The sequence below is a fragment of the Ursus maritimus genome, unplaced genomic scaffold, assembly GCF_017311325.1.
Source record: "Ursus maritimus isolate PB19 unplaced genomic scaffold, ASM1731132v1 scaffold_22, whole genome shotgun sequence".
Lineage (NCBI taxonomy): Eukaryota > Metazoa > Chordata > Mammalia > Carnivora > Ursidae > Ursus > Ursus maritimus.
In genome coordinates this window covers 33,177,575-33,205,545 of record NW_024424675.1, presented here as the reverse complement: position 1 = coordinate 33,205,545, position 27,971 = coordinate 33,177,575, and the positions used below count along the sequence as shown (strand labels likewise).

Sequence of the window (27,971 nt, the reverse complement as noted above, 5' to 3'; positions counted from 1 at the left end):
CACACAGAGAGAAAAGCTGTCTTTCCCACACATCTTGGAAAAGTGGCAGAGAAGACAAGATGATGAAGAGGTGAGTCTCAGAGAACCACAAATTCTCTCCCATTAATCTACCCCCCTGCCTCAACCTCCACCTCTACCTTCTTTCTTTGGAACAGTCACAATGTTCACCATGTGACCAGTACAAATCACTTGACTTCTTTTGCAAAAACAAATGAGTCCCCTTGATCCTGTCTCCCTCAGAGGATTAAGCAATTGAATAGGTTTCAATGCACTGGCACCATACCACGTTATGTGCACGAGGTAATGAGACTCCTCATTACAATGTTGCCCCCACCCAGATACTACAGAAAGACCCTCTAATCTGATTGTGATTGGATCATAGGGACCCACTAACAAGTTGCAAATACACCTGGGAAAGGAAACACCTTATTTCCTATCTCATGCTGGAAGCAAACTGAACTGGAAGTACAGGGCACCAGCAAGGTGGTATTGGGGAGGAGAAATTTTCCTTTGCCTTTTAAAGACTCTTCTGGCTAGTCTAAGAATTAAATTGACATGAGACAGATTAACAGGAGAAAATCAAATTTAATTCTGTACATATGGGAGCACCACACACATGACAGGTTCAGACAGAAAGGTAAAATGAAGTCTGTAGGCCCTCTTGAGCTAAGGAATGGGTAGGGGCCTGGGGCTTTCAAGGGGAGGAGGGGAAGTCACAGGGCAATAAGAAAAAAGGCAGATGTTTGGTAATTAGATGTTTGCCTTGCCATGCAGATGAGTCAGTCAGATAACATTTACCTCTGTTAATAACCCTTACTCTGTAAAAGACCCTTAATTTAGATTCTTCTAGGTAGTTAAGGGAGGTGTTAAAATTTCTCTTGAGCCCACAGGGTCTCAGCTACCTTTAGCTTAAAATAGTCCACATGCCAAAGGGGCACATTTTGGGGAATCTTGTCCTGAGTCATTTCAACTACATGTTTCACAGGCAAGAGGACCTGAGTTTGGCAAATTACTTAGAGTTTCTGGGCCTTGGTGTCCTCATCTGTAAAATGGTGTTGTTTATAAAATCAACCCCCATTTCTAAGGGTTGCTCTGAAGGTATTTGAGATTAGTGAAAGTAGATGCTCAGCTCTGTGCCCTCAGGTAGTAAATGCTCAACAATTCAAGGTACCGATTATGATCATCATTATCACACCCAACTCCCAGGTGGAAAGTTTGAATCTGATCTCAGGCCTGAGTTGAAATAAATTTCTTGGCCCAAGATGGAGCCACTCCTATCCAAGGTGCCATGTCAGCAAACCAAAACTTAAACCTTCATGTTCCTGCAAATGCTCTGCTTGACCAGAAACACAGTATAGCCAGTCAGCAATCCCCAGAGGCCAACCCAGCTATGGGCTCTGTACTTATTTCCTTGCTCCTTACTCATTTTCTTTCTTTTCCTTGTTCCTCATTCTTCATCCTGTAAAAGCTTCCTGCCTTCTGCCCTACTCTGCAGTTCTCTGGATCCTCGGGAATGGAGACTGCCCACTTCGTGAAGTGTTAAATAAAATTATTTTATGTCACCAACAGTCTTTAATCATTTTTATCACTTTGGGTATGAGGAAGTGATCAGAAGTTGACTGCTAACAGCCTGTGGTACAACAAGACACCCAGGCAAAACACCCACTGAACACTCGGGCTCACTGTTCCTCTCATGGTTGCTGAGGACCATGGGTATGTCACTCTTGGATTTGAGCTCTACTCCCTCGTGTGCAACTCTCTGGTCCAAACAGTATACACATAGGCACATGTAGGTATTGTTCCCAGAAAGGTGCTTGGATTGTGGAATGGTTACAAGACAGTTATATTGAAAGTCCACAATGGGTAGCAGCCAGTAGGGAACTCACAAAGCCTTGAGGTAAGTCCACAGCATAAACTGCTGGGGGACCTGGGTTAAAAATTAAGATAAGAAACTCTGACTGCTTTGACCAATGACACATCAAATTCTAAGTAGGCACAGGTCATTAAAAGCCATTAGGGCATCTTCCACTTTAAAGAAATCTTCTTGTGCAAGGAATAACAGGTCGGTTGCAGATGGGAATCTCTGAAGCCAAAGCTGCAAAACTGGTGGGCACAGGTCAAGCACCTTAGAGCTGTCAGAGCACTCACCACCTAAATCCAAGATTCCTGTGCTAAGCTAAGTTGGTCCTATGCCCATTGACTGACCACAATAAAAACCCAAGACACCCAATCTTCAGCGAGCTTCCCTGATGGGCAACACTTCAAACGTGTTGGGCTGGGGGAATGAAACACATCCTGCATAACTGGACTAGGGGAGAGAAGCTTGTGCCTGGTTTCCTCCATTCTTCACACCCTGTACTTTTCTCCTTTGTTGATTCTAATCTGTATCCATTCGCTGTAAACTTAAGTATAACAATTTCTGAGTACCATGAGTCCTTCTCATGAGTTGAACCTGAGCATGGTCTTGGGGACTCCAAACACAGGGAGTTTCCATTGTTATCTCCAAATAGAAACTATAGTCCAGAGAGGTTAAAGAGATTGGTAGAGGTAGCACAGAATGTGAGTGGAAAAGCTGATGTTAAAATTTGTCTGTCTCCAGTGGCTGTACTTTTAACAAGTACTAGAGGAGGAGCGAAGATAATCTGACATAATTTATGTCTCTTAAGTAGAAAACTCAACAATTGGGACAGAAAATTTATTCAAAGTATAAGAAAATTTCCCTTAAAAAAAAATCTGTGTGGCACCTGTGTGGCTCAGTCAGTTGAGCGCCCAACTGGCTCAGGTCCTGACCTCAGGCTCCATGCTCAGCGCAGAGCCCCACATTAGGCTCCATGCTCAGTGCAGAGTCTACTAGTCTCTCTCCCTCTGCTCCTCCCCCCACCTCACGCTTTCCCTCTCTTTCTCTCAAATAAATAAATAAAATCTTTTAGAAAATCGGTAGATTTTTAGCACTCCATGTCCCATTTAAAAAAAAAAGATACAGGGATGCCTGGATGGCTCAGTGGGTTAAGCATCTGCCTTCAGCTCAGGTCATGATCCCAGGGTCCTGGGATCAGGATCAGGTTCCTCATTGGGCTCCTTGCTCAGTGGGGAGCCTGCTTCTCCCTCTGCCTGCCTCTCCCCCTGCTTGTGCTTTCTGTCTCTCTGACAAATAAATAAAAAAAATCTTTTTTAAAAAGATGCAGAATGATACCAAAATAACCTTGTTAAGTTACTGGATATCAAAGAGAAGCAAAGAAGTCTTTAGGCATTCAGGTAGACAAAATGTAACCCTTAAGGGAGAAAAACTTTCAGGCCACTTCTTAGCAATGCTCCATGGCAGAATTCAGTGGAGCCAGGTCTGCCCAGGTCCCAAGTTCTGGGACAAGAAAATATGACCCAGGATTTTTTACCACATCAAATCGTCTTTCAAGTATTAAGGCAATATGCAAAAATTCTCAGAAAATATTACCTGTAAACTCTAATAGTTAATAAGAGTTACTTTATGTGGTGGAAGTCCACTATCCAATATGGTAGTCACTAGCCACAGGTGGCTGCTGAGCATGCAATGTATCACTAGTATGAATCAATATGTGCCACAAATGTGAAATACACACCAGATTTCAAAAGCTTGGTACAAAGAAAAGTAAAATATTGCATTAATATTTTTATTACACTTTTTTTTTTAAAGATTTTATTTATTTATTTGACAGAGATAGAGACAGCCAGCGAGAGAGGGAACACAAGCAGGGGGAGTGGGAGAGGAAGAAGCAGGCTCATAACGGAGGAGCCTGATGTGGGGCTCGATCCCAGAACGCCGGGATCACGCCCTGAGCCGAAGGCAGGCGCTTAACCGCTGTGCCACCCAGGCGCCCCATATTTTTATTACACTTTGATCATATGTTGAAATGGTAATATTTGGATATATTGAGTTAAATTAACTTTTATTTAAACTAGTCTTGGGGCGCCTCAGTGGTTCAGTGGGTTGAGTGTCTGACTTTTGATTTCAGCTCAAGTTGTGATCTGAGGGTTGTGAGATCAAGCCACACGTCAGACTCTGTGCTCAGCAAGGGGTCTGCTTGAAATTCTCTCTCTCTCTCCCTCTGCCCCTCCCTCCCCACTCTATCTCTCTCTAAAATAAATAAATCTTAAAAAAAACTGGTATTACCTTTCTTTTTACTTTTTTAAATGCAGGTACTAGAAAATTCTACTGTAATGTATTTCATTATATTTCTGTTGCACAGGACTATAGTAGAATTTGGAGAGGGATTTGCTTCTTTTTACTATTCGGTATAGCTTAATCTTTTAAAAATAAGTATGATAATTTATATAAAACAATAAACTCATTGTTCCTAAATTAAATAAATAAAGCAATGAACAAAGAGCTATGTTTTCTCTCCTGGGATGTTGAGACAACTAGCTGGGAGGATCTGGATGGGAACCAGTAATAACAGAATGGAAAACAGCTAAGCTGGTTTCTTAGGGACCATGTTGTCCAGCCCACTGGTTTTATAGATAGGGAAACTGAGGCCCCAAAAAGCCACTTACCAGCCCAAGGTCACAGGAATTTAGGTCTGCAGTAGATGAGGCTGGGGACTGGCACTCCAGGTGCTGCAGAAACACTGACTTAGGGCACTTGCCCAATAGCCTCCAAGAAGCCCTCCAAGGCAAGTGGCAGTGCCTCCAGGTAGACATCGAATTCCTCTAGGCCCACATTCCTTGCCCAGGGTGCTTCCTCTTCCAAGTAATGAAAAGCCAGATACTTCCCTCAGCTCAGAGGAATAGGGCCCTTCTGCTTCAGCTGCAGGAAGAACTTCAGACTCCCAGCCCCAGCCTAGAACACTCGGCTACCAGCACCATGGAGTTCAGCCTGTTCCTTGCCCTCTGCTTCCCCCTCTGCCTGGTGGGCATCGCCAGCTCAGAAAAGGCCTCAGGTGAGCTTCGAGGTTAAAAAAGAGGATCCCTGAGGTCCACAGCCTTTGTTTCGGAGAGGAAGAAGCATAGGGTGGGGGGCTGGCTCCACAGGGCCACCTGGTCACTTCAGGAGGAGACCAGAGCTTAGATATGGGAAGGAGCTTGTCTATCTGTGGCCAGACCTCACAGGTGTCTATTGGATTGGATTCATTTCTCACCAAATGTTTTTATTACAAAGCAATACATGTGTTGGTCTTAAGACAAACAATATGTAAGTGTGTCAAGTTAAAAAGTGGGTTCCCTATTTTACAGAGCCCAAATAATCCTTCTTTCTAGAATCCTACTCCCAGGATTCTTATGAGGGAAAATAAATTTTCATACTGCTTTAAAAAGGAGATCAGGTTCTTGAAACTCGGTTGCACTCTGGAGTCACCTGGGGGCTACCTGGGTCCCACGCTCCCAGATTCTGGTATAATTAGTCTTGGGTAAAGACTGGACATCAGGATTTCCTTCAAGTTCTCCAAGAGGATTCTAATGTTCCACCAAGACTGAGAATTGCTGCCCTAATGAAAGATGTTGAATTCCCTTCCTAGAATGGTTTCTTCCCAGTTCTAGTTTGGGGTTCTCCCAGGATATGCAGCATGCCATATCAATTGAGGATTCCCAAAATGGTACCATGGAGCAGAGTTGACCAATGAGCTCATTGTCTCAGGGATGCTATCTTGACAAGGGAGTGTACATATCAAAGCAGGGTGTATTGCATCCCATGAAAAGATACATTGGGATCCACGGCCAATTAGTGGGTGAGGGGGTGTGTGTGTGTGTCCGTGCGTGTGTGTACACATGCATGTTGGATAAATCACTTGATGTGATAACCAGAGCCATATGTGAAAGGAGTTAAAATAACATGTGATTCAGTAAAATACATCCATTTCTTAATTTTTTCATTATTCATGGATACTGAAGATTATTTAACGTAAATATCTTTTCCTAGTTATAAAAAATAATATTCGTTCATTGCCATTTAAATGACACTAAAAATAATTAGAATATAAAAATCACTTGAAATTTCACCACCCAGGAAAATTACTACACATAGAGTGGTGAGCAACCTTTTAGTCATCACTGCATGGATTTATAAGTATATTTTACATCAACAGGACCATTCTAGATCTCGTCTTTTGAAATTTGATTTTTGTTCTACAGAAGTATGAACCTCTCTCCATGTGGATGCATACAGACCAGCACTATGCTTATCAATGACTGCATATAACCTATCAATTCCCTGTTGGTGAACATTGGTATTTTTTTCCAAATTACGTTTTTTTGCAATGATAAACAAGGCTACCTCAAATATCTTGAGTCAGGTTATGAGGAGCTCTAGCATGCAGAGCCTGGGATTTGAAATTGGAACCAGGTTTAAACCCCAGGCCTCAACTGATAGGTTTTATGATTTTTTGGAGTGACCAAACCCCTCTGAACCTGTTTTTTCATTTGTGGGGGACGGACAGTAATATCTGCTCCATAAGGTCATTTAAATCATGCAAAATACGGCAAGCACCTAGCAGGGTGCTTGGTGTAGAGGCTGTGCTCCTAAAAATAAATAAATAAATAAAAATAAAAAATTATCAGTTCTTTAAAGGACACCTAAGCGACAATACCTGTCCTTCCTCACCCCTGCAGCCCATCTCAAGCACAAGGCTCCCCAGGAGCTGTCCCCAGCTCTGCCTGCCATGTGCCAGCTCCACCCAGTGAAGGGCCCCTGCAGAGGCCTCTTCTACCGGTACTTCTACAACTCTACGTCCAGTGAGTGTGAGCACTTTACCTACGGTGGCTGTCAGGGCAATGCCAACAATTTTGAGACCACAGAGATCTGTTTGAGGATCTGCAAGCCCCCTGGTGAGTCCTCTTATAGAAACAGGAGAAGTGCTGCTGGCGATTGGGTGGTGGTGGTCACGGGAAGGGAGACAGCGTGGTGGAGGATGGTGGTGGTCATGCCGTGATGGTGTTACTATGACAGGTGATGGTGACAGAAATAATCAGATGTGTCACCAAGAGGTGTTGGTGCGTTTGGTGCTGGGGGTGCTGGGGTGGAGGCAGCGAGGCCATGGTTGACGGTGGTTTGGATGGTGAAGATGAAAGCGGTATTGGTGAGTAGTGAGGCTTTTCATGTAAGTGGTGGTGCTGGCCAAGGGGAAGATAGCAGTGTAACCTTCACAGGGGACGATGGTGTTGAGATGATGAAGGTGTTGGTGGCAGTGATCGAGGTGGGAGGTGAGAGAGCTAAGGAGGTCCCCCTGTTGAAGGGGGGGGGTAAGGAGTCCAGCTGATGGCTCTGGCTCTAGGCCACCAATATGCCAGCCAAGAAGGAAACTGACTGTCATCTCCATTACAGAGACAAGGTAAAGGGCAGCTGAAGACCAAGCCTGCATTCTCCTAGCCTTGACTGAAAGCTGGCTGGGCCCCCCTTCCTGCGCTTAGCCCCTGCTTGGAACCCATCCTATAGCTCTCCATGCCTGGGTCAATAAAGAATTCAAAGTCGGTGTGGCCTGAAGACTTCTTACAGGGACCCTGGACCTGTCCTCATGAATTGCTCACAGTCACCTCAGCTCTCAAGGCTGATCAAACTTGCCTCACCCCCACCCCTACCCCCTCAGGCCCTCATTGTCCTGTGCCCTCAGAGGAAGGATAAGGACTGGGACACCTGGGTGGCACAGTCAGTTACGTGTCCAACTCTTGGTCTCGGCTCAGGTCATGTTCTCAGGGTCCTGGGATCGAGCCCTGCATTGGGCTCTGCGCTCAGCATGGAGTCGCCTGAGATTAACTCTCCCTCTCCCTCTGCTCCTTCCCTGTTCATGCGTGCTGTTTCTCACTAAAATAAATGTAAAAAATATTTTTAAAAAAAAAGAAGAAAAAGAAGAAGTTTGAAAACAAAAGATATGTTTCCTATCACCAGGGAGGACTCTTCCTGGAAGCCAGACTGAATGCAAATTTGGGGACCTTGCACGTCTGTCCCCAAATCCCAGCCACCTGCTCTTTGCTGCCTGGGGCTCTACTCCTAGCTCTACTTCTATTCTTCCTGTCCAGCAGGAGCCATGTCCTAGAGTGTGGAAAGAGCTAGAAAGTCAGGGAATCTTGGTCAGCCAGGTGGGAATTTCCCTCCATGCAGAGGAATGTTGAAAAAATGAGGATTTTATATATTCTTTTAATTGTGGTAAAATATATACAACATAAAATGCACCACTTGGCCCATTTCTAAGTGTGCAATGTAATGGCCTTAAGTATACTCACATTGTGCTGCAAGCATCGTGACCATTCACCTCCAGAACGTTTTCATCTTCCTAAACTGAAACTTTGTGCCCTTTAGGACTAACTCCCCACTCCCCTTTGGGACATGGGAAGATGGTCCTGGTGCTGGCCCAGCAAGAATGTCAAGGCTCAGGACCCAGATGGGGTGACCTGGCTTGCTGAGCAGTAAAATTACTGCGTGATATTCGTGCATTCACACACTCATTCACTCAGCAATTACTCTGTTCCAGACACTGAAGCCACAAAAGACAAAATCCTTGTCCTTATGAAGCTTAATAATTAATGAACAAGTAAGACATGTTGCATGTGAGAGTCGTCGAGGAAACCACACCGTAAAGGAGGGAACTGGTAGCGGGGCAGCGATTTAAACAGGTGTGGCCGGGAAGACCTCATCCATAGACAGCACAATAGTGGGGGTGCTGAAAAGGGAGCTGGCTTCTGGATTTACCTCAAACGTAGAGCAGAGCTGTTAACGGAGCACGCAGGACATGTGAGCGAAGCATCAAGGACGGCTCCAAGGTTTTTGGCCTGGGTGTCCGGGAAAATGGGCCGGCCATGGGTGCGCATGTTGGGGGTAGTGGGGGAGAGTATGCGGACGCTTGGTTCTGGAGACATTAAATCTGAGATGCCATTAGAGGCCCAAGTGCAGACGGCAGGTGGGCAGGTGGTAAAGGAATCTGGAATTCAGGGAGGAGCGCGAGCGACACGGTGCTGTCAGTGCAAGGATTACGTGTGACGTGGCAGCAGAGGTGGTTCCGAGCGCTGACCGGGCTGGGGATATACGGCACAGCTGGGCCACCACTGCATTCTCTCCTGACTTGGCAGGCACCCCGCTCCGTGCAGGCCGCCAGGACCACGAGCTTCGGCTATCCACCCACCCGCCCGCCCGCTCATCTCATTCACACCCTGCTCGTTTACTGCTTGGAAGGAAAACTCCAGTGAAAGCATCTTGACCGAGTTGCTTTTGCCCGTGGTCTAGATGAGCTCATCACCTCCTTCCTACACACACTTCACTTGTACGTTCCGGGAGCTCTTGCAAAACCCTCAGGGGCGACCTAAGTAAGCCCATCTATGTTGGCTGTGCAGACATCACCAGTACTCCGGTGCTCAAGACCCTGCACTCTACTTGGGGCGTTTCTTGGTGCCCCTCGCCCTTCCCATCCCTACCCTTGAGCCCCAGATCCCAGGCCAGGGCAGCCTATAGGCATTCACACATACTTACTGACGGAGCACTAGCACGTCCTGAGCTGGGTCAGGTCCAGATGGAGACAGCCTCTGTGCCTCCAGGGAGCTTATAGTTTAATGGAAGTTAAGAACAATCAGGGTGAAAGGAACCTGTAAAGGTTGAGTCCAGGGAGCTCTGGGAACAGAGGGAAGGGGCATCTACACCACCCTGGTGTATGGTGTATCAGCGAAGATTCTGGAGGAAGCAACTCTCTGTTTTGTTTTTTAAGAGTGAACCAGGCAGTAGAGTGTGTGATTGGGGGAACAGGGCATTCTAAGCAAAACTGCTACGATGGGAGAGCTGGGGAAGGGATGGCCAGACGGCAAAGACTTACACAGTTAATGCCAAGTGTGCCAGAGGCAGACACAGAAGATAGGGGTGGGGAGGAGCATCTGCCTAAGGACCTGGTACAGGAATCCAGGGTTATATAACCAGAAGGGGAGGTGGGCAGGGACAGGCCTCAATCCACTGGACCTGGCTTCAAAGCCTGTGGGAGGTCTAAGGACCACCCAGAACACAAGCTCATGAAGAGCCTGACCAAATTCCAAAGCTGGGCTACACTCATACTGACTGAATTCATAGGGTCTAGCCCCCTGAAATCTGCATTATCTTCACAAGCATCTCAGGTGATTCCAACGTACCACACAGTTAGAAAACCAACACACGGAGCTCTTCCAGCTCTCCAGGCTGGTTCTCAGGGCTCCTGGAAGGCAGGGGATGGCTCATGGCCATGATCATGGATACATGTCTATAAACACTCCTGGCCAAACCAGGGAGTTCTGGGAATCACCAATGAGCAAGAGAGAAGGAATTTTTAGCAGGAGGCAGAGCAGCTTTGTTTGTTGGGGTCCTGGGGGGCAGTGTAGGAAGTCTTACGCAGGGGCCCAGGAAACGAGCCCTAGCCCGCTCTTCCTGGGGCTCAAGGTCAGAAGGCAAAGAACCAAGGAAGCCAAAACAGCCTATACCCGTTCGTACATATTCTGGTTTTTATTCCACAACCATTAAGTTCCAGCTACCACACAGTGAGACAAGTTCTTCAGCATATCTAGGTCAGTGCTGTGCTAGAACTTTCTGGAATGATGGAAACGTTTGTCCACACCGTCCAGGACAGCAGCCACGAGCCACTTTTGATTACTGAGCACTTGAAATGTGGCTGGGACAGTAAAGGAAATGAATTTTTAATTTAAGTTAATTTAAATTCAAATGCCACATCCGGCTCATGGCTACTGAGCTGGACAGCGCATCTAAGCCCTGGCCTCGTCCAGGGGCCGTTTGGTTTAAAAGCCAACCCTGGGGAGAGCAAGCAGCAGAAAGAGCCCTTGAGGTCATCGCCAGCCCTCCCCAGATAGAAAGAGCAGCCCTGCCGTGAAGGAGGGAAATCTCAGAGCGGGGGGACACCACGGGCACGCCGGATAAGGTTGGCCAGCCGCTTGGCCAGGCCGCCCGTGCTGGGCTCCTCGATGTGGAAGGTTCGGGTGAGGAGATTGTAGAAGGAGCCATAGCACACGGCCACCACCGTGCACGTGAGGCAGATGACATTGTAGGGCATGCTGAAGTCCGGCGTGGGCAGATTCACCAGCAGCGGCTCCGTGTAGAGTCGCACGAAATAGCTAGAGCTGTCGGACACTGGGTACCTGGGGTCAGGAAGAAGGGGTGAGCAAGGCAGGCCTGGGATGCTCCTCCCCATCCCACCCCATCCCCACTCCTGGTTGCACTGGGCCAAGGTGCGGCGGGAAGGGTCCGCAAAGCCTTGTTAGCCTCAAAACCCTTTTGACAGAAGCCGTCTGAGGTCGACACAGAGACACGAGACCAGCCGCCTTTGCCGAAGGTGAGGAACGGGGTCCTGCCTTTGCTCGGCCGCTTTTTCCTTAGCCTCTGGTCTCTGCCTCGAGGCCGTCTTCTCAGAGAAGCCCTCCTGGATAACGCCCTAGATTACTCCCCAGCAATCCTGACCCCATTACCCCAGACCAGAATCTCCCCTCCAGTCTCTTAATGAGCAGGACGGGGGCAAGGCTGTTTTGTGTCCCGTTGTACACCCAGTGCTCTCTGAAGGACCTGGAATTTGATAAGCGCTCAAGGAAATATTCGTGAAGAGAAACAATGAGTACACACAGACGCTAAGCACAGCTCTTCTCGCCTATTTCTTCTTCTAGAAGCACTTCAGAGTCACTTCACAGAGTCAGAACAAATATTACAGACCACTAGGATTTTTACTGGGATTGAGTTAACTCAGCACATTGCTTTGGAAGAAGCGACACCCCACCCCGACCTGGCCCGCACGAACCTGGTCGCCCGTGTGGCCGCCCACCCCGGAGCAGGTGGCTGAGGTCACACTTACAGGGACTTGAAGAGGGGGCTCTCCTCCCAGTCCACGGGCTTGGCTGCCACCACGCTGGGCACGAGGGCACTGAGGACAGACGGGCTGGGAGAGGCAGACGGGCATTCGGTATGTGTGGCTCCCCCACCGGGGCGAGCAGCACGGCAGGCGGTTGGGAGGCTGGGGGCAGAATGTGAGGCAAGCCCACCTGACATAGAAGCCATGGTTGGGGTCCGGGGTGTACTCGGTCCACTTGAGCAGTGCCCGCTCAAACTGAATGGAGACCTTGGTGGCCGAGTTGGGCGGCAGCTGAATCAGCATCTCCAGCAGGTGCGGCTGCAGCCGGTCCTGTGCGGGCTGGTAGTGGACGTAACCTGGGGACAGGCAGGGGTCACCCACGCCTCTCCGCTGCAGTCAGACTACCTACACCCTCATCCCCAGCCCTCGAGGCCCTAGGCTCTGGACCGCAGGAGCCAGGCAGGCTCAGGGAGGGGAGCAGGGTCTTGGAAAAGGTGTTTCCAGGGCAGCTGTCCCAGGGCAAGGTCAATCTAGTTAATCCTCCCATCACTCAAACTGGGGCTCCCGGCATCAGGCAACGGGAAGTTCACAGAACCACCTGGAAGTTTCCTGGCCAGAATGTGGAACCTGAATCCAGTCAAGTTTCTCTATCTAACCACCAACACACAAGAAATGCAGGGGAGGGAGGGGCACGTTAACCACAGGCCCAAGGACAGAGTCAGGGTTTAGAACATTCCGTACAACAAATGACCGAGTTTCTCCAGCAAATAGATTAAAAAAAAAAAAAAAGAGTGGGAACTGTTAGAGGTTAAGAGACTTAAGAGCAAACACCCCAATGCAAGATGTTCATGACAGGGAACCTGAGTGGCAGGAGAGAGAAGAGTACACAGAACTCTGTGCTTTCTGCTCAGTTTTTCTCGAAACCTAAAACCGCTCGAAGAAAATGAGGTCTATTAACTAACAAGGGAGAGAGAAACTTAGGAGCTTATCAAACAAACGCAATGTGAGGACGCTGTTTAGATTCTAACTCAAATAAGCCAACTACCAAGTGTCACTTTTCAGACCACGGGGGCAAACGGGCGTGGTAAGGACAGGTGGCATTTTGGGGAAGCCCTCTCCCTGTTAGACACGTAGACTGAAGCACTGAAAGGTGGATCTGATGTCTAGGATTAGTTTTAAGAAACCCCAGCAGAAAAAGACCAAAACCGAGAAACGAAACAAGGGCAGAGATGAAACACAAACAGGGGAGCCTGCCGGCAGGGTGTGTGCTTGACACTTTCCAGAGCAAAAGGTTAAAAAACAAAACAGAAAAGCCTACAAAATACAGGGGTAAATGTTCGAAGAAGAGATTCTGAAGGGGACGCAAACAGTGGTGCTGAAGGGAAGCAGAACAGCCCAGGTCTGAAAGTGCGGGCAATGGCAGGGGTGGTCACAGACGGCAAGTCTGGGTGTTTGGAATGTGCCAGAACCTCTTCCTGAGAAGTCTTCTGTGTTAGGTCTCCCTCCACGCCAAGCCACAAGGGCTTTAGTGCGATGCCTGCCACCTGACAGGAAGCACGCAGTAAATATTAACTCTACGGCAAAAGCATGGCAAGTAAAAATAACTTTCTAAAACGATGCCTCTTTACTCCTCCGAAGGAGGCCAAAACCATCTGCTCTAGCTTTCTCTTTTTTGTTTCCAATACCGTCTTCCTTGCCGCTCACCCATTCTCCACTGCAAGCCTATGAATCCGCACAAAAGGACATGGCCGGGGCACCAAAGAAGGAGCAAAGAAGTAAAAAAGAAATTGCTGCTCTTGTAAAGTCCTCCTAAGAATTCCCAGTCCTGTGTGGTTTAGTTATTTTTGCTTCATGAATTACTTCCACATCTGGCATGGTGAGGCTACCCTTTTCACGTTCCAAACCCTTCCAAACTCTTTGTGCCTGTGTAGTTTTCCCGAGGTACTGGAGGAATTATTCCCCCGAGAAATGAGGGTCTGGGGGACCCGGAGGGAGAGCAAGACGGGGTGGGGGAGGGGCGGGGGCCCGGGACTCAGCTCTCACTCGGTTTGTTCTCCTTGCCCTTGGCGGTGATGGTGAGGGTGTGCACGTAGAGCCGCAGGTACCAGGGCACGGTGTCCAGCACGAGCACGGGGAAGGCCCGGTACGGGTGGGCGTTGTACAGCAGCGTGTTCAGCTCCCCGCTGTGCAGCCCGTAGCCGCTCACGTATCGCTGGGCGTACAGGAAGGGCACCGGAGGGGCCTCTGCAAAGACGAGTCCACGGTTAAGAGCTCCTAAAGGAAAGGGTCCTCCTCACCCCCACCTCCCTGGCCACGTCCCGAGTCTCACAGGCCGGGAGCCGACGGGGAAGGGCCTGGCCATCAGGACGGGGAAGCCTGCATCCCGGAATCATCCATCTTCCCCAGCCCACAGCATGACAGAGTGACTCTTACGTACGGGGTCATCATACAAGCTGACCTCTGTGCCCCTCCCACCCAAACCAGGTGCCCTCAGGACAGTCTGCCCGTGGCCTCGGTAACACTGAATGCAATCACAAGTAATCAATTGTCTCAAGTCTGCTTCAACTGACACACATTATGTCTCCTGAATGCAGGGTATCTTCAGTCTTCAAAAAATATTTGCTAACAATTAAATGAATGCATGAACAAACTCTGTTTTATATTAATTACTTCATCCAATCTGCTGGGTAATTATGTTCCCATTTTCTAGATGAGGCAGTAAGGTTAGGAACCTACCCAAGGTCACAGAGCTTAGAAGATGTGGATTTAGAATCAAGACATCGACTCAGGACCTGGGTCTAACCACAAGCCTCATAGCCCGTGGTATGAGTCTTGGCCGAGAGAGGAAGCTCTGTAGCCCAGTGTCCTGGTGGCCCATCCGCACTCACCATTCGCAGGAGGGCTCTTCCACTTGAGCTGGAGGTTGAGGTTACGGGAGTTGTTGATCACGGCTGTGTCAAGCAAGTCGTAGACGGCGTAGGTCTTCAGGGTACCGAGGGTGACATCCTGGTATGTGGTGGTTGGGGGCGGGTTCACCTCCAACGTCTCATTGTCCTGGGGGCACAAGGGCAGGGCTGAGAAGCGAGCAGAGGGGCAGGCTGGCCTTGGGTGGAGGCGGACGATTGCGACTGGAGACCTGGGTACCTGGTGGTAGCTGGTGATGTCCACATAGACTCGGCTCTCTGAAGCCAGGGGACAGGGCTCTGTAAGTGTTCGGGAGAACATCCGGAAGAGGGACCAGTCTGAGGAGCAGAGAGGAGGGTTGAGCGGGGGTGAGGACTAGGCCTGGTCTGCAGAGACAGGGCGGGACCCGGGATGGTAGGTAGCCAGTGAGTTGCCATGGCAGCCTACCTTTCTTCCCCTGTCCTGTGACGAAGGCATCATATACCACAGAGAGGGTCTGCCTCAGCTCCCAGGAGATGCTGGTACAGCGTGTGTTCTACCACAAGGGCCAGACAGCAGCAATCAGGACGCGTCACTCTCCTCCCACACCTACCTGGGCTCGATCCCTCATCTGTCATGTATCTTCCCACCCATCAATTTGCTTCTGCTCACTACTGAGCATGCGACCCTGTGCCAGCGGTCATGTGTACCAGTCGGAGAAACTGTCACCGACGCCCACAGGAACTGATACTACGGTTAGTCTCACTTGACAGATGAGGAAATCAGGCTCAGGGAAATGAAATGATCCGCTCGAGGTCCTGCCCACGAGGGACTGAGCTGGCAGCTGCACGCACAGCTCCTGTTCTGCACACGATGCCCCAGGACAGATTTACCGAACACTTGCCAGGCAACCACGCCGTTTCCTTGGTATGTGGCCAGTGCCCCAAATAATCAGCATCCCAGCTAACACCTACTAGTGGCTCAGCCCGCAAAACACACCAGGCTACGTGCTTTATCTGCACGTTCCTTCAGAGCCGCCACATGGCACCCGCCCCCGCTCCCCATGACTTACTCTGCACACAGGACGGATATGCACCGCCTGGGAGTGGTAGCTGGTGTGGAATAAGCGATCAGCCTTCAGCAGCACAGACAGGCCTGCCTGGAGGGAGCAGGAAGAGACGAAAGGTCAGTGCCCATCACCATAAGACACCTGCACAGGGGTGGAGGGGAACTGCAAACTTGGCATGGCAGTCAGGCAGGAGGGGACAGGCGCCAATGCCACTCTCCCGGGCTCCCGCACACATTGGGAGCACTCTGGCGTCCTCACCTTGGAACTACAGGGCAAGAGTTTCTTCCACGGGGTAAGGTTCTCCGTGCAGACGACCTCTCGTGGCAGCACAGCGTAGCGCAGGAAAGAATGATCAGTGCCTGAGGAGACACAAGTCTGTCTAGCATGGGCCCTGGGGTGACCCCCTCCCGCTCGCCATGCAACTCTCCAGTACCACCACCCTAACGGTCCCAGCCAGATTGGGACCCCTCCTCTCCCTGGGAGAAGGCAACGCAGAGACAGCATAGTCTCGGGAAGCTTTCATCCGGGGCCTGCACACCCAGGGGATTGAGGGTCCAGCCCAGGTGGAGGAGGAGGAAGCTGAAGAGAAAGGAGGCAAAAGTTCGGGCAAGAGGAAGAAGGAAAGGGCCACGGGGCTATCTCACCATTGGCCAGCCCCAGGGGTTTGAAGGAGGCAGTGGGAGTGACCGTGTTGGTAGAGTCGATGAAGTTCAGAGAGGCGCAGAAGATCCCCGAGAGGACATTACTGAGCTCCTTCCAAGATTTATCCACGCTGGATGGAGACACAAACCCACTCACTGGCACGGCGCTCCCTCCCTCCAAGCCTGCACTTGGCTGCCAAACCGACAGAATGGCTAGCTGATGGAGCTGCCATGGCACCACTGCCCTGCTCAGCTGCCTCTTGGGTCTCGCCCTACCCACCCCTTCATCCTCACTCTCTCCTGGATATCCCAGAATCCCCACAGGTCTCTGCTCAGGCGATTCCTCCTCCTGCCCGGCAATGCCCTACGCACCCCTCTCCGCCCACCTTCAAAGAGGCTTCCTCCTCCAGGAAGCCTTTCCTGGCCTCCACGACCACAGCCTCCTACTGTGCGGCCATGGTTCTGACTATCTGAGCCTCTCACAAGGTCCCTAATGGGACATGGCTAGGAAGCCTCCTGTTCTAAGCGTTTTTTCTCCTCAACCTGGGGACAGGGAACAAGTTTGGGTCACCTATGTATATACCACTGCACTGTGTAAAGTGCCCCCACATCTTCAGAGGCTGAGATCAGCCCGCTGATCCACCCTGAAGTGTGTCCAGCTAGGCAAACGACATACTTCCCAGTGAACACCCTGGGCATGAAAGTAAGTCCTGCCCCCACCCTCAGAGTGGGAAGTCTTACACACATAAAGGCTCACTGAACAAGGGAAAACAACCATTCCAGGACCCTACAAAAAACATCAAATTAAATTAGAAAGAAAAATATCAAAACAGAGTTGCTCTCCGTATTAAGAACAGAAAGCATAAAACCAAAATTCTTAACACCAGCTCCACATTATAGGCAATTCTGAGCTGAGGCGAGACAGTGACAGCAAGGCAGATGGGGGGTGGGGTGGGGGGGATGAAGCAAAGTAGTTAGAGTTCAGGCAAAAAAGAAAGGCTTGGCAAATCTGGAAGTCACTACTTGCACCTCATCTGATATCATCTCAGTGTTGTCCTGGGGTTTTTTGATAATCCTCTGTTCAGAGCTTTTCAATTGCTCCAATCGGTAAGCCTCACGTAAAAACTGCAAAGTTGAAGCCTAAAAGCTCTACCCAACCCATAATCATGTTTCATGTAGTGTGCACAACACTGACCCGCATAGCATTTCTTACACTTTAAAATTACTTACTGATCTTTAAATTTGCCAGTTTTCACACTAAAATCCAGACTTCTGGCCTCTCTTGAAAATAAGAGTATCTGATGACAGTAGGCCGCTATTCGCACAGGGCCACAATCCACTGGGGGTGAGTGGCGGCTGTCCTCTCAAGCTCTCTAGCCTGCCACAGTCCCCACCACTCCCTATTAACCCCCCCCCCTTTAAATCATGCTTGTGCTACTGATTTCTCATAGCGGGATTAAGAGGAAATTGTGGTACAACAGCAGTACCTAAACCTGTCCCTCTCCCAAACAAAAGCTATTCCTCCAATATCGAGATCTGGGATCCTGTAGGTCAATTCTGTTTTGTTTGGCCTCATGGTATGATGATCATCATCATTACCATTATTATTATTAATATGTGAGCGAATGTCTTTTAAAAGGTTATCCAGTTTGCCAGAGACTTTTACTGCCTTACATCCAAGTATGCTTCAAATTATTTGTTACCTGTCTCTGTAGATACATGCATGTGCTACCTGAAGTCTGGAAGTATCAGGGGAAGTGAAAAGCACCAAAGTAAAGAATGCCACTCAGTGGTAATACCATTTCTTACTTCCGATGCCACCTTTACCCCCCATGGAATTGCTGTGTGCTGGAACTGCTGCCCTCCAAGAGCAGTGGCAGGATGACAACACCGGCCACTGCCACATTTCCTCCGTGGCATGCAAATGGCCTCAGGGTGGGCACTCACTCAGTGACGGTGTCTTGGAACCAGACCCAGAGCTCTGCACCTGATGGGGCCTGCAGGAAAGGTGGCCCCCAGTATCGAGTCCTCCAGAAGCCTTGCGTGAATGACAAGTGCAGCTCTCGTAGAGAATACTTGGAGATCAATTGCCCCAGGGCTTTGGGAAATAGCCTATAATGAGACACTGGAAAAGGGGAGTAGGTGAGTGATGATCCTGGAGTACGGGTTCTCAGCCACCCCAAAGCAGCAATAGACCCCAAGCTCTGGGGCTGGAGAGATCTGAATGCAGGACCAAACCGCCATTAACTAGCGATGTGATCTTGACAAGTGCCTTTATCTCTCTACATCTCTAACTTCTTCCTCACAATCTCTTACAGAACTTAGCTCTGTGCCTAGCACCCAGAATAAATGACAACAGCCAACAGCATCATCCTCGGTGTTGTCGACAGAGGGCTCTAACTAAAGGATTAGAGTGGCAGCCTGGACCTGCGGAAAGAGCACCTGGTTTAGGAGTCTGGCCCCTCTCCGGGCCTTAGTTTCACCCAGTACAATGGGGTTCTTCAATAATTATCCCATCCTTCATCCAAAGAGCCAGACTCCCTCCCAGGGACAAGGCTCCGCCCCCAGGGCTTGCCTCCACGCCCCTACCCAGCAAGTGGCACAGTTGTCTTTCTCCACTGTGATCCTCTCACCTTCTTCCCGCTGCAGGTCCGAATCCCAGCGCGTGCGGAACTGGAATGTGGCGGCTACGTCCCCAGAAGGCAACGGGGTGATAACGAGCTCCTCCCGCAGGGTGTCGCGTGGAGGCTCTGCATGGCCCCCGCCCACCGGCCCCAGGAGCAGCAGCACTAGCACAGCAGGCGGCAAGACCGCCGCCATGCCTGCGGCTGCTTCCGCCTCCCAGCGCTGCCCGCCCCCACGAAAGCCGGCCCCCAATAGGAAGAGCGTATGAGAAACGACTTCCGGTACCATCCCGGAAACCGTGTGAGGTTACCAGAGCGACAACCCGGCTAGGTCCTTCAAGGCGGTTGGGTTTGAGCGAGCGCGGGAGGGCACAAAGGGAGGTGGACGTCTGGCACGACTGGGGGCTGGACTGCGGACCTCGCCCCCCTACTTTGGGGTATTCCTGGCCATTAGAATGTGCTTAATAATACCGAGCGCCGCCACTGCCGTTGTGCCTGTGTGATCGTTGAGGAAACAGACTGAAAAAGTCCTGCGAGATCACACGGCGGGGCTCGTGCGTGCCTCTTCCTCAGCTTCTGGTGTGTCCATTTGCTCAGTCCCAAGCCTGGTGCAGAGCTTTCCTATAAAACCCCCGAATAACTGGCCCCTTTATTATGTAAATTTGTCAAACATCAGCGAAGTTGAAAGAATGAACACCTGTTACAACGCACACCTATTTCCTCATCACCTAGATTCCTCCATTAACATATTACTATACTTGCTTTATCACACTTTGGTCTGTAAATCCCTCAATTCCTCTTATGTTTTGATACATTTCAAGGTAAATTGCAGACATAAGTACACTTCTCCACTAAATATTTCAGCATGCATGTCATTAAATAAAGCTTAATATTTGTTTACATTTTGGTGTAAAACTTACATACAATAAAATGCACAACTCTGAAGCGCACATTCACCGAGTCTGACAAAAGCATACACCTGTGTAAGCCAAACTCCTATCAGGATATAGAACGTTCCAAAAAAACCCAGAAAGTTGGTTAATGCCCCTTGCCAACAAATCCCTGTCCCCTTCCTACCCTCCAGAGGCAACCACTATTCTGATTTTTCTCCACAAAACAGATTAATCTGTTCTAGAGGTTCATGTAAGTGGAACTATCATATAGTATGTACATTGTCTTGTGTAAGAGTTCTTTCACAGGAAGAATCTTTCTGAGAATCATCCATGTTCTTAAAGGTATCAGCAGTTTCTTTTTATTGCTGTGTGGTTTCACATTGTATAAATATACCTGTATATCCATTCTCTTGATGATCAACACCTGAACTCTTTCAAGTCTTTAGCTATTATGAAGTAGGTTACTATATAAGTTATTTTGTAGACATATGTTTACTGCCTTGGGGTGAATATTTAGGAGTGGTCAAAAGTCATAGGTGATGTTTAATTTTTTAAGTCACTGCCAGATCTCTTCCCAAAATGTATCATTTTATACTTGCGCCAACAATATATGAGAGTTCTGGTTGATCCACATCCTGCTCAACTTTTGTTTTTAATTGGGGGACTTTTTAGGTTTAGCTTTATGGTATACGTAGTGGTATCTTATTGTGGTTTTATTTTGCATTTCCCTGGTACCTAATGATGTTGAGCATCTTTTCATATGCTTATTGGCCATACATATATTTTATCTTGTGAAGAGCTAAAAATCTTTTTGCACCCCCCACCTTTTATATTGGCTTGTTTGCCTTTTTATTATTGAGTTGTAGGAGTTCCGAAGTTAAATTCCTGCTTTGGTTTTTCCAGCTGCCCTATGAGGAACACATTCGTGAAGGATTTTACTCATAGTTTCTTGGTAAAACTCACAACCATACTACAAAGAGCCAAATCTGGTGTTGGACAGGTCTGCCAAGATATACCCCAACCAACTAAAGAGGAAGTGTCAAAAAGATGTCTATCGTTATGCCCTATTCTCCTTCCATCTAGTGTTCATCTCCCACTAGACATGGAATAAGGCCATGAGTTTAGATGTCAGACAAATCCCATCAGCTTTTACTCCAGGAGCACAAGCAACCTGAGGGTCACTTTCCTTCTTCTGTAAAATGGATAAACCTACTTTCAGGGTTGTTGTAAGGACTAGAAATTATGTATATGTAGGATCTAGAATGTATTAAGTGCTTAATACAATACAATATTAGACCATCATTGGCTCAAACAATTCTTTTTTTTTGTTTGTTTGTTTTTTAAAGATTTTATTTATTTATGTGACAGAGAGACAGCCAGCGAGAGAGGGAACACAGCAGGGGGAGTGGGAGAGGAAGAAGCAGGCTCACAGTGGAAGAGCCTGATGTGGGACTCGATCCCGGATCGCCAGGATCACGCCCTGAGCCGAAGGCAGACGCTTTAACGACTGCGCCACCCAGGCGCCCCTGGCTCAAACAATTCTTGGATGTAGGGTCTATGATCTCCATTTGATAATGAGAAAACAGGTACAGAAACTGAAATACTGCCTAAGATCACAGTGAGTCATGAAGCCAGGACCAGAGTTCACACCATCAACCTCAAAAAAAAAAAAAAAATGAGGAGCTGCCATCATTATTTTATATTTCTATGCTTTGTCTCCTTTTGAAATTGCCTGTCCCCATCACTGAAGACCAGCCGCCTCCAGGAGACTTACCTTCTCCCTCTCTAGTGTGCTGCCTACAGTCTTCTGTGCACTTCTGCTACAGCCTGGGTTCTCTTTCCATTATCTGTGGCCACGTCTGCTCCTGGAAGAGCTCCTGGTCACCTTAGTGAGGTGAGGAAGCTGAGGAAGACTAGCACAGAAGCAAGGATGCTAGCACATCCTAGGTGCTCGGCAATGTCTGACCAAACAAGTCACAGCACAGTTCATACTATCCTCACACTGCCATGCTGGTCACAGTGTCAGATTCTGTGCATTCTTTAGGGACTGCTACAGTGTGCACTTTCCAGGGAATCTTCTCCCGAGTTCTGGTCCCTCCTCTTTCCTCCACAACATAGGATTCTACAGGATGAGTCTGTCTTCTTCCCTCCTCCCCAGAGTCCGTGACAAGTCTGCAATAGACGGAAGAAGCCACACTGTGGCTTGGAGACTGAAAGCTGGGCTGCTTGCCTCGGAGCTGGCTCCAAATTATCCTCTCCTCTCCAGGGGCACTGTGTGGCCTCAAGAAATAGTCAGCTGGAGATGCTGGCTCTGAAGGCTAGCCAAGCCCCTGTGGTTTGGCAGAAGAAGAGATCATTGTCCAAGCAGGAAGTGGTCCTGGGGTTCCAGCTGACCCCAGGCTTTTGCAGGCAGGGCTGGGGCTCATAGCAGCTGAACTGGAGGCTCCCCAGAGGCTCACACACAATTCTCCCTCTCCAGAAGACTGGAGATCCCCGTCCCCAGGCAGGCACCCTGCCCCAAACCTCACAGATCTTAGCATCACGTGCCTGGAGTACTAAGAGATTTGTTGACATGTTGACAGCAACCAAACTAGTCTAGCTTCCCATCATTTGCCTAGGAGGGGAGTAGCGTGATCCTGGGAGCTGAGAAGCCCCGTACAGCAGAAGCACGGAGCTCATACGCTGCAGCTCAGGGGAAGGCTCAGCCACAGTCAGACAGGTGGTTGAGTTTTGCTACTCCAAAGGCAGGGAGAGGGCACAAGGACGGAGACCATGTCCTTTGTGTGCAGCAAAGTCATAAGCAACCTAGAAAAACTGCAAAATTTTACAGGAGACTGAGCCCTGGCCCAGTTTAGTAGATGATCTCAACTTGGACACAGAGGCTTTTAGACAAAAGGAGCACAGAACTCCCACAAGTTTCTCACCAGCGCTAGGAAAAGCACTTAAGAGCTGTCACTTACAATGGCTTCCTGCAGGGGTGGAAGCAGGCTGGGACTATGGGAAGACTGCAGGCCTGTCACTCACTCAGCCTGGGTGGCACAAAGAGCTTTGGGATTTAGGCTGAAGGCCATTGATCCCACTGGTGGTGTTTGATGTACAGGGAGGCGGAATGGTTTCTTTTTTCTGATGTGAGAAATGACTTGATGCCCCTTACAGCTGGGTCCTAGAACCCTCCTTTCTCCTTCCACTCCCCCTCCCTCCCTGGGCACACTCACTCACCACCTACACACTGGTAGCTCCGTCTATTTATTTTCCCAGCCTAATCCTCTCTAAATCCAACATGCGTGCGTCCGAGTGCCTACCCAACATGTCCTACTATGGGTCTCGAAAGCACCCAGAGCTCAGGGCAAAACCAAATCTGTGACCTTCCAAACCTGGTTCTCCCCTCCACTCCCCATCTGGGTGAATAACCCTCCACATCATCCTGTTGCACAAGGGAGAAACAATGCTGGCACCCTTGACCCCTTCCTCTCTCTCACCTGCCTGTCAAATCTTTTGGAACCTGTCTCCTAAATTTCTCTTCATTCCTTCCACCTTTCTACATCCCGTCTATCTCCACCCTAGTCCATCACCCCTCTATGTAGCTGGCTGCCATCACCTTCTGGTTCCCAGGCATCCAAGCTGGTGCCCTTCTGTCAGCACCCCCCGCCACACCCCTCACTCCCCCTCACTGACTCCTTCTTATCCTTCAGGGCTCAGCTCAGATGCCACTTCCTCAAGGGAAATGCCCCTGTGACTGCTCTTAATAGGCTATGAACTCCTTCCTCGCACTGGTCATAGTTGCAATTTTGCATTTGGGCCCTCACTAGACTAGACTCCCATAAAAGTAGCACTGTCTCCCCCCCCCATTCCTTGTTCAGTGTCTTACACATGTTAAATAGTGACATTAATTTAACAAGTATTTATCAAATGAATGTCATTTATTTTTTATACCCTGCCTCAACCCAGTCAAGCTGATCGTTACCATGATCTGTTGCATGAAGTATTGTGTTAGGTGTCTGTCCTGAGCCTGTCCTCCTCCAGTGTATTCCCTACACTGTGGCCAGAATTACCTTTTTAACAAGCAAATGCAACCACTTGTAATCCTTCATTACTCCCCATAAAGTTCAGATTCATTACTCTGGCCTCTAACATGTAAACTGCTAGTTACCTATCCAAAGACTATTGTCCTCTTGTTCTTTAGAAACATAGACCTGATTTTATCAAGACAGCCATGTGCTCTACTAAAGGACCGTCCTGGCCTCTCCAGTGGCCACGGTGCTTCTGAGAGGTTTGAAAGGCAGATGCCTTGGTGGGTTCAGTGGGTTGAAAGGTTATTGTCTTTCCAAAGGCCAGAATTTTCTTTCTTCCAGATAATGTTGTGTCCCTATGTCTATAAAATATCTGTAAGTGAAACATTTCTCATGTTAGCAAGCTCTGGTCAGTGAGATGAAAGGGGATGCCACTGGTTAGAACTTCCAAGAACGCTTCCTGAAGTGGAAATAGACAGCAGGCTGTGCTTTGCCCGACCCGTTTCTTCTCCCACTTTCTGCCAGTTTCAAGGACATGATGGGCGGGGCTTCAACACCGGCTATCTCAGACAGGCGCTATCAATGGGAATTCGACCCATGTGGCGGGGATGGTGGAGCAAAAAGAGCCAAAAAGGGCCCCGGCGCCCAATAACTTCAGAGCGGCCACACAGCCCTGCACTTTGGACTTCTTTTATATGAGGAAATAAATTTGTATCTTTAGTCTCTGACTTTTAGCAGCCGAATTGAAACTTGATACAGGCTTCCAAGAATTTCATGACTAACCTTGGTCTGTCTTACCTCTCTCACCTTCCTCTCGTCCCCAAATTCAACAGTTCAGCCCAGCTGAATGTTTCTCAGCTGCTCACAGCTACTTCTCTCCATTTACAGTCTTCCCAAGCTGCTCTTTCTGCTCGGATTACAGCCCCCACTTGGCAAACTCCTACTCAGCCTCTGGATCTCAGCTTAAAAAGCAGCTCTTCGGTGGCCACACGAGCTATTTTCTGATACCAGAGTCGTTCCTTGTCATGCTACCGATTACACCGTGAACCGCGGTGTTTACTTGGTTTTCTCTTCCAGAGACAGTCAAGTACCGAAGGCAGGGATGCAGCCTATCTTGTTCAGAACTGTATTCCAAATGCCCTGTGCACGTATTCAAGACCTATTTCCTGAAGAGACGGAGCACATGAAAGATGGGGAATGGAGTTGGGTAGACACAGTGGGTCTGAGATCTCTGCAACGTGACACACCAAGGGGAATGGTTGGTAGATTATTGTTTATTATTTATACCGTGCCCTGTTCCCAAACAGGATGTAAGGGAGCAGGATGGCCGGAGTACCGCCGCACAGGGAGTGCTAAGGAGTTCACGTCCACTCAGAGACACTGGTTTGGGAGACTCTATCAGAAGACTCTATCAGAAGACTCTGCAGGAGAGTCTGGGGGAAGGAGGGGTTCTAAGAAAAGCAGTAGCATCTTGTCCCGCCTCATCTCCATCTCCTCGCCTGTAAGCCCTACCTCAGGAGGAAGCCAAAAACTGGTGGGAGGGTTATAGCAGGAAAGGTTAGCAGGAAAGCAGGGGGTTAACTCCCAGAGAGGTACACCATCCCACTATCCTTGCCTCCCCCTGGTGCCTACTGCAAGTAAAGAGTCTGGTCTTCTCTGAAGGGCTCTGGCTGGGCTTAGGGTCTCCTGTGGAGAAGAGCCAGCTCGGTCAGTCTGTAGATGGAGGCCCACCGCTAGCTGCAAGCTCCAGGCTCTGCCCCACCATCAGCTCCATCCTCTTCCTCATCGGACTGTGCCAAGGGCGTGTCTGCTCCGCCGTCACTGGGATTTGGGCTGTGCAGGTTGGTGGAATCGTCAGAAGACGAGGAGGAGGTGCGCGACGCAGTCCTGTCTGGTGTGGGCATTGGCAGGCTCAACTCCTCTGGATGGTCATCCAGCCCTGCCCAGAACAAAGAGTGGGTCAGGGCCACAAACAGGGCTTCAGGGGACTCTCAGAGATGCTCTGGCCAGGAGAGGCTGAAGCCCAGAGAAGGGCAGGGGAGTGACCAGTCACTGACCCAGTCCGCAAAGAGCCAGGTCTCCTGACTCTCCTCTCAGTTCCTTCCACTTCACTACACCATGTCTGGGCCCTAGAGTCAGGTCAATCAATTCAAGAGTTCAAGTTCTACCTACGTCACTTACTTGCTCCTGAGTGGCTTTGGGCAAGTCACTTTCCCCCTCAAGGACTTAATCTTCTCTAAAAATGGGATATGCACCTACATTCCAGATGGGTTTTGAGGATAAAATCGAAGCATGATTATAAAATGTCTGGCATGCCATAGGCCATCAATAAATAGCAGCAGCTTTAAATAAGAGAATATCTATCTTATAAGCTAAGCATATGGGCTTTGGAATGAGACAGCCATGGTTTGAACCCAGCTTTTTTCCACTTTCTGGCTTGTGACCACTTCTGAGTCTAATTTCCTCCTTTATAAAATCGGGATAATACCGCCTGCCCTAATAGGACATTGTAAGGACTGAGCTAATTGAGCACAGTATTAGCAACCTAAAAAAAAAAAGTGCTCAGTAAATATTCATATGAAGATGACTAAAATGGCTTAAGTTATCTAATATAAAAATTTATACTTTACATTATCTTAATTATATGAATTAATTACATTAATTTCACGAATACAAAATTAACAAAGGCTAAGGGGGGATTGGGGCATTCCCAAAATTTTAGACTGGAGATCTGTCACCCAGTTCCCCTCGGGGTCAACTTCCCTAAAATCAGAACAGACAGCTGTTTCATTGGTAGAAACACCCATTTCCAGTCCCTACAAGTTGACTTCCCCAGCCCTGTTGCAGCCTCACTTCAGAGCCTGACACTCGGCTCTGGCTAACTGGTGCCCAAGTCCCCAAAGCCAAGGGCCATACCAGATGTCTGGGAGGCTGGTGGAGGGTCCTCACAAGGCAAGAACACATCTGCTCCATCCTGGTCTCCAAGGTCGATAAGTTCCACCTGCTCCAGCGCATCCACATTCACTTCCATGGACGAGATACTACCTATGGGGGCTGCGCATCAAGAAGGGGCCAAGTGAGGAGGACGCAGGCCCCTAAGATGGTCAAAGATACGTGTCAGGTCTAGAGACAGAAGTTTCGAGGGCCAAAAATACAAGGGGAAGAGGGTCCCCTGATTCAGGACCTACAAGACAACCCCCTCCCCCAGCCCACTCCAGTCCCTCTCCCCAGGACTCAGAGCTTACGTCTCTGCGACTCGAGATGCAGGTGGGACAGGGGGAAGACAAACTCTGTCTCTGGCTGTAAAATTTCCTCAAAGAATTTCTGCCGCTCCCGAAGGCGGAGCTGCTGGCGCTCCAGGGCTGCCCGAGGATTTGGGTCCATGTCAGCTCCTGGAAGGTAGAAGAGCAAGCACAGCTATGAAGCTGAGAGGGAATACAGCGGGGGCCTAGGCTTGGGGAACCCCTTTGCAGCCAGCATCCCGGCGCTGCAGCCTGGACACCACTGGCCTTGGTTACCTCCTCCCCTTCCTTGAAACAAAGTCTGTTACTACCAACTTCAAGTCTCATAGAGAGGCACGGCTGAGCCTGGCTCCACAAAGGGGATGCTGGTTCCAGGCACGGCAAAAGAAGCTCCTCTGTATTCAGGGAACGGGGCCAATAGCCAAGTGTCAGTATCATGCCCTTGTGAGAGGGGTTGGAGGGATTGGTCCAGCCCCAAAGAGGGAGGCACTTCTAATGGACCCAGCCACCCCTCAGAAGGCCATGGAAGATGGTTGGATGGGGATCTCAGGGTGCTCAAGCATTGCAACTCTGGTTCATGCCCAGCCTTCAAAACCCAAAGACCAAAGCACCCCTCTCCTCCACACACCCCATCACCACCATCCCCTCCAAACTGTGCTCTGAAGTCACAGACCTGACTTCCAGACTTAGCTCTGCCCCTAAGGAAATCATCCTTCCAGCCTCAGACTTCCCATCCGAAAATGACTTAATAGTCCTATCTGCCTCAAACACAACCCAGCAGCTGCTGGTGCAGGTGCTCTGTAAAATGTAAAGCCCGGATACCGTGCTATTTAGAGGCCCCCCCCCC

General features: G+C 49.3%; 4 protein-coding genes across 4 annotated transcripts in view; 1 reads left to right on the top strand and 3 right to left on the bottom strand.

Annotated features, from left to right (window-relative positions):
• Nucleotides 1-4,837: 4,837 nt before the first annotated feature.
• SPINT3 (serine peptidase inhibitor, Kunitz type 3) lies at nucleotides 4,838-7,585 on the top strand. Its single transcript, XM_008698233.1, has 4 exons — nucleotides 4,838-4,913; nucleotides 6,577-6,792; nucleotides 7,087-7,167; nucleotides 7,575-7,585. Exons 1-4 carry the CDS (start codon nucleotides 4,838-4,840, stop codon nucleotides 7,583-7,585), a joined length of 384 nt encoding a protein of 127 aa, XP_008696455.1.
• Nucleotides 7,586-10,391: 2,806 nt separating this feature from the next.
• PIGT (phosphatidylinositol glycan anchor biosynthesis class T) lies at nucleotides 10,392-19,213 on the bottom strand. The gene is made up of 12 exons (XM_008698234.2): nucleotides 18,989-19,213; nucleotides 18,303-18,480; nucleotides 16,359-16,486; nucleotides 15,973-16,073; nucleotides 15,718-15,804; nucleotides 15,114-15,201; nucleotides 14,907-15,004; nucleotides 14,651-14,816; nucleotides 13,806-14,006; nucleotides 11,953-12,118; nucleotides 11,766-11,849; nucleotides 10,392-11,061 (listed from the first exon to the last, which is right to left on the bottom strand). The coding sequence occupies exons 1-12, from the start codon at nucleotides 19,173-19,175 to the stop codon at nucleotides 10,809-10,811; spliced, it is 1,737 nt and encodes a 578-aa protein (XP_008696456.2). The 5' UTR covers nucleotides 19,176-19,213; the 3' UTR covers nucleotides 10,392-10,808.
• Nucleotides 19,214-25,138: 5,925 nt separating this feature from the next.
• Nucleotides 25,139-27,266, bottom strand: DBNDD2 (dysbindin domain containing 2). Its single transcript, XM_008698061.2, has 3 exons — nucleotides 27,128-27,266; nucleotides 26,799-26,936; nucleotides 25,139-25,821 (listed from the first exon to the last, which is right to left on the bottom strand). Exons 1-3 carry the CDS (start codon nucleotides 27,264-27,266, stop codon nucleotides 25,616-25,618), a joined length of 483 nt encoding a protein of 160 aa, XP_008696283.1. The 3' UTR covers nucleotides 25,139-25,615.
• The window catches only part of SYS1 (SYS1 golgi trafficking protein), a 42,616-nt gene continuing 41,792 nt past the window's right edge, over nucleotides 27,148-27,971 (bottom strand). The window contains exon 6 of the mRNA XM_040638394.1: nucleotides 27,148-27,274. Coding sequence (XP_040494328.1) covers nucleotides 27,268-27,274 — 7 coding nt within the window. The 3' untranslated portion in view covers nucleotides 27,148-27,267. The remainder of the gene's footprint in view (nucleotides 27,275-27,971) is intronic.